Source organism: Lactuca serriola, chromosome 6, assembly GCF_051521515.1.
Source record: "Lactuca serriola cultivar US96UC23 chromosome 6, Lser_US96UC23_V15, whole genome shotgun sequence".
In the NCBI taxonomy this organism is placed as follows: Eukaryota; Viridiplantae; Streptophyta; class Magnoliopsida; order Asterales; family Asteraceae; genus Lactuca; species Lactuca serriola.
The window spans coordinates 40,827,868-40,834,161 of record NC_136413.1 but is presented as its reverse complement, the minus strand read 5'-3'; the positions used below and the strand labels follow the sequence as shown (position 1 = coordinate 40,834,161).

The 6,294-nt window shown below is 36.8% G+C and overlaps 1 protein-coding gene across 1 annotated transcript; it reads left to right on the top strand.

Annotated features, from left to right (window-relative positions):
• The first annotated feature begins 2,274 nt into the window (after window positions 1–2,274).
• LOC145057961 (phenylalanine ammonia-lyase) lies at window positions 2,275–5,898 on the top strand. The gene is made up of 2 exons (XM_079005874.1): window positions 2,275–2,786; window positions 3,992–5,898. Exons 1-2 carry the CDS (start codon window positions 2,401–2,403, stop codon window positions 5,739–5,741), a joined length of 2,136 nt encoding a protein of 711 aa, XP_078862000.1. The 5' UTR covers window positions 2,275–2,400; the 3' UTR covers window positions 5,742–5,898.
• Window positions 5,899–6,294: the final 396 nt, after the last annotated feature.

Genomic DNA, 6,294 nt, shown 5'->3' with positions numbered 1-6,294 from the left:
TTTTCATCTTGATCGTTTGATTTTATTTTGATTATCATCAAACCCAGCTTCTATTAACATCAATTTTCGTTTTCATTTCCTTCGGGTTTGATATTCATTTTCATAGGTTTAACTTTGATATTCATCATATTTAGTTTTGATTTTGATTTCAAGTATGAATTTTGGTTTTGGTTTCATTTACCTTGTTAGGTTTGTCGGAGATGAAATGGATGAGGTATCATAGATCTTTTAAAATAGAAGGAAGAAGACGAGTTGGTTGTGTTGGTCTGCTACCTGCCTTTTTTCCAAGCGACAGAGGATTGTAGTGGTTATCGGAGGAGTTGTGGAGGTTGTCGGAAGCTGTGTCTAGGACTGTAGAGGTTGTCGGAGAGCTGGGTGGGTATTTTTTGTATTTTAGAATTATAAATGATAAATAATAAACAATAAATTAACAAATTAAAAAAGAAATTAATAAGGGTAAAAAAAGTCATTTTAGGTCAAATAGGGACTAACGACGCAACAAAACCAAATAATAGGGACCTTCTGAGTTAAAAATTCTTCTTAGGGACCAACTACGCAGATTACCCCAAACCATAGGGACCATTCGTGTAATTTATCCTATATATTATATGTTCGGTGAATGCGGAGTGTATGTTTGTATAAGATCGAATTATAAGGCGGTACGACACATTGGCGGGGGTTAAAGGGGGTAGCGCCCCTTGCAGGGTCCAAGGTGCGGCGCACCTAGCGGGGTCCAAGGGGCAGAGCCCCTGCGGTGGTTCCAGTAAATCTTGTCTGTTTTAGAAACCATTGATTAACCCATTAAATTCGAGATTCTCCCAACTAATTTAGAAGATAAAAACATTAATATGCCATTTATGTATAAGGCTCTCTTTTGAGCCGTATAAAACCCTTCTCAACTCTCTTCTTCTAAAACAAATACTTAGAACCAATGTTTTAAAAACCGGTTTTTTAGTTGAACCGGAATGATGACCGGTTTCCGGTACAACCGGTTTAACCGGTTCGACTGCTGATTTTTTTGTTACATATAATCCCTCTACTTTAATTTTGTACATATTAGGCCCAAAAATAGAAAAATTTAGCCATGATCCCCCTATTCACCGATTTTTATACATATTATACTTCCCCCCCCCCCCCCCCCCCCAAATCAAATGTTGAAGCTCCGCCCCTGTTCTCGTATTTTCGTACACATACCTACATACACAAATCAAGAATATGATGTCTACAAGTTTAAACATTAAAATACACATGAAAACAAATTGTAGATCATTCTAAATACATTAAAATAACTCACAACCATAAGTTTTACATCAATCCATGGGCATTAAAAAGCGAATAAAGTCCTAGATGAATATATAAATGTATCAAAAAACTTCATAATATTTATCATATGCTTTTATTCAAAAACTTTTAATAAATATAAAAAAACTACCAAAGTTTATTATGCAAAATGTTTCGATTCCATATGTTTTTATTCAATTTAACCGGTTGAACCGGTTTAATTGAACCGGTTCAACCGAATTTTTGTAAAAACCGGCCGGTTCAATCCGGTTCAGAAATAGACATAAAACCGGTGATAGTTGAACCGTTCACTTTCCCGATTCCCGGTCCAACCGGCCGATTAAAACCCGTTTTTAAAACATTGCTTAGAACTCTCTTGCCAATTGGTTTGTGTTTCTATACCTAGATATACAAATGACATTTTAGATTATCCTAAATTGAATTTCATGTAACTTATGCATAAGGTGGAAATATCAGTTTGAAAAACGAACGTCCACAATCCATAAGGAATCTATTTTTCCACCGTTACCCTAATATTATTATCCCTCAACAGAAGGCAAACCTGGATTTCATTTGGTTGTTATTAGGTGTCGAAACTCTCAACTCATATTGTCGAAACCATTTTTGGAGCCCACTTTAAAAAGTACATTACTATTTAACATAATTCATCCCATAATAATTTCTATGTTCTTAATTATTAAAACCAAATAAAAGAAATATATGTATAAACTCACCTACTACCACTAGCATGCTACGTTTACTCGTTTAGTGCATTGAATGAGAAACACCCACTAGTTAGTCCGGTCCAGCATGCCCACGTCAGCACCATCTACACCATTGATCAAATCTCACAAAATCCGACGGCTGACATTTAACGCTCTAACCAACCTACCACCTTCCATCTCTTCTTCCCTTTCGTTTCCACCTACCTACCAATCCCCCGTTATTCACACACCCACCTCCTCTTCTATATAACCTCCAACCCCCGCCACCCAATAACTCAGCAATCTGATCAATACCCATTCACGCACAAAGAGTGTGAGTTTAGTGTGTGAAGAAGTACACAATTAGATTGTTCTTGTTTCTTTGATCTATAGTCTACAATCTGTATAAACAATAATGGAGAACGGTAATCACGTTAATGGAGTCGTTAATGAGTTGTGCATCAAGGATCCATTGAACTGGGGAGTTGCAGCGGAGGCGTTGACCGGAAGTCACCTTGATGAGGTGAAGAAGATGGTTGCGGAGTTCAGAAAGCCGGTGGTGAAGCTCGGAGGAGAGACGCTTACAGTTTCTCAGGTGGCGGGGATCGCAGCTGCTAATGACAGTGACACCGTGAAGGTGGAGCTGTCGGAAGCTGCGAGGGCTGGAGTTAAGGCGAGTAGTGATTGGGTTATGGAGAGCATGAATAAAGGAACTGATAGTTATGGTGTCACCACCGGCTTCGGCGCCACCTCTCACCGGAGAACTAAGCAAGGCGGTGCTTTACAGAAGGAGCTCATTAGGTAATTTAATATTAATACTAATGACATTATAATCTCCATTATAATATATTAAAATTCTAAGTCATGAAACATACAGATTATATATTTTTTTTTATGAGATCTATGGTTTATAATATTATTTGAATTAATCTTTGATCAGAAACGAAAATAGAAGATCTATGTTTTTTTTTTTTTCATTATTATTTCAATATAGATGTTAATAATTAACTAAATTACATGTTAGTTACAATTGACTTCTGAAAATATAGTTAATTTTTTTTTAGAATAAAATACCAAATTTGGATCCACGAGTCTCACATGGAAGAACAATAAATATTGGCGGCACACCCGTTAATGGAGATCTGAGTTTAATTTTTTTTAATATATAAAAATTAAACAAAAAAATTAATATATTTTTTGTTAAAACAAGAAATGGATCCATAAATATTAGGTTTGATAAGTGATAATTCAATAAGATCTCAATTAGATCTCATTATTTTAATGTTTATTTAATGTAACAGATAAAATCACTTTTTAATGATAATTGGTTTGCTACAAAAAGAATGTACTCAAAAAAGTGAAAAATTGGCAAGCATAAAGAATTTGAATAAAATATATTTTTCATTTGGTATTTGTATTCTTATACTTTATTTAAAAACACTTCTTTTTTAATTATAATATTTTCATAATTTGACAGAAAAAAAAAAGTCAAATCACTCTTTTGTTACATATAAGCTTTTAGTCTCAGTTGTTTTCAGAAATGCAATATTTTGTCATAATAAATTGTTTTAAAGTTTTTTTATTTATTAAAAAATTATGAAATATGAATCAAATTGTTTGTAATCTAGTAAACTATTCTCACTACATGTATAATCTATCATATATTTTAAATATATGGTCATAGGTTGAAGATATATATATTATATTTTTCATCAGATCCAATAAGTATAATGTTAAAAAAATAGTTCCATTAGTTAACCCCATGTTGCAAAATTAATGTAAGTACGAATAAGGGTAACAGGTTAGGTATGCATAATCGGGAAATAGGATATCAATTCATTTTTTAAAATAAATCTGATGATATAAATAATCAATAAAAATATAAAGTTATTGGTGTTAGGTAAAGACCTAAAGTATTTATTTATTTATTTTTTTATTTCAGATTATCACTAAAAAGTATTATACATTTTGTTCTAACAAATTAAGCTCTTTTATTTGTATTACAGATTTTTGAACGCCGGAATATTCGGCAATGGAACGGAAACAAGCCACACACTTCCACATTCCGCCACAAGAGCTGCCATGATCGTCAGAATCAACACCCTCCTCCAGGGTTACTCCGGCATCCGATTCGAGATCTTGGAAGCCATCACCAAGTTCCTTAACAACAACATCACCCCTTGTTTACCCCTCCGTGGAACCATCACCGCCTCCGGTGACCTTGTCCCATTATCATACATCGCCGGCCTCTTAACCGGCCGCCCCAACTCCAAAGCCGTTGGCCCCACCGGAGAAGTCCTCAATGCCGAAAAGGCCTTCGCTGCAGCCGGAGTTGAAGGTGGGTTCTTCGAGTTACAGCCGAAAGAAGGGCTAGCACTTGTTAACGGCACCGCCGTGGGGTCCGGGATGGCTTCCATGGTTCTGTTTGATGCTAATGTACTTGCGTTGTTGTCGGAAGTGTTATCGGCGATCTTCGCTGAGGTTATGCAAGGGAAGCCGGAGTTTACCGATCACTTGACACACAAATTGAAGCATCACCCTGGTCAAATCGAGGCGGCGGCGATCATGGAGTATATTTTGGACGGAAGCGATTACGTCAAGGCGGCGCAAAAGGTCCACGAAATGGACCCGTTACAGAAACCAAAACAAGATCGTTACGCTCTCCGTACATCTCCCCAATGGCTCGGACCACAAATCGAAGTAATCCGATCATCAACCAAAATGATCGAGAGGGAAATCAACTCCGTCAACGACAACCCATTGATCGACGTTTCCAGAAACAAAGCCTTACACGGTGGCAACTTCCAAGGAACCCCAATCGGAGTTTCCATGGACAACACCCGTCTCGCCATTGCTGCAATTGGAAAACTCATGTTCGCTCAATTTTCTGAGCTGGTTAACGATTTCTACAACAATGGATTACCATCGAATCTCTCCGGTGGACGTAACCCTAGTTTGGATTACGGGTTCAAAGGTGGAGAAATCGCCATGGCTTCTTACTGTTCGGAGCTTCAATTTCTCGCAAATCCAGTCACCAACCACGTTCAGAGCGCCGAACAACACAATCAAGACGTTAACTCTCTCGGATTAATTTCAGCGAGGAAAACCGCAGAAGCAGTCGACATCTTAAAACTCATGTCGTCGACATACTTAGTCGCTCTATGCCAATCCATTGATTTACGCCATTTGGAAGAGAACATGAAATCGACAGTGAAGAACACCGTAAGCCAAGTCGCGAAAAAGGTCCTCACCATGGGCGTCAACGGCGAGCTCCACCCGTCGAGATTCTGCGAGAAAGATCTCCTCCGTGTTGTTGATCGTGAATACGTCTTCGCTTACATCGACGACGTTTGCAGCGGCACCTACCCATTAATGCAGAAACTCCGACAGGTTCTGGTCGACCACGCTCTAAACAACGGCGAAACGGAGAAGAACACTAACACCTCCATCTTCCAAAAGATCGCTACCTTCGAAGAAGAATTGAAAGTCCTGTTACCGAAAGAAGTTGAAGGTGTTAGAATCGCTTATGAGAATGATACATTGTCGATTCCAAACAGGATTAAAGCTTGCAGATCGTACCCGTTGTATAGGTTTGTAAGGGAGGAGCTCGGCGGAGGGTTTTTGACCGGAGAGAAGGTGACGTCGCCGGGAGAGGAGTTCGACAGGGTGTTCACGGCGATGTGCAAAGGTCAAATTATTGATCCGTTGTTGGAGTGTCTTGGAGGGTGGAATGGGGAACCTCTTCCAATATGTTAGGAAAGTGAGTGTGAAACCGTTTGAATTGTATTTGTAATATTCTGTTTTTTTTTTTTTTTTTAAATTTTATTTGCATTTAATATCTCATCAAAGACTTCCACTTTCAAGTGTGGTGTATGTGGTTGTAAATCATATATATTAACTTATTATTTTTGCCTCTTGTTTTTCATTATTTTGGGGAAATAATTATAACAAATTGATTTTTTTTTAAATGGGCAGAAGAATTTATATTAAAAAACTAATAGATATTAGAAAAAACATTACAAGAAAAACAATTAAATTCTACTTTTAAAGTAACCTTAATTAAGTTTAAGTTTTTGCTTTTACACTAAAAGCCAAAAATACAATTGTGTAATAGTATTTTTTTTTTAATAAAAATGTCTTCTTTCATGTAGAAGATTGAAAAAAAGTAGCATTTGGAAATTTCCAAAAAAAATCAAAGTCATTTGAAATGGCTACTTCCAAACCTTATGTAGTAGCATTACCAATGTGTTAATTTTCTGACCATGACAAAAGATTGAATATAATAATGAAATGGATTCTTTATGTCCTA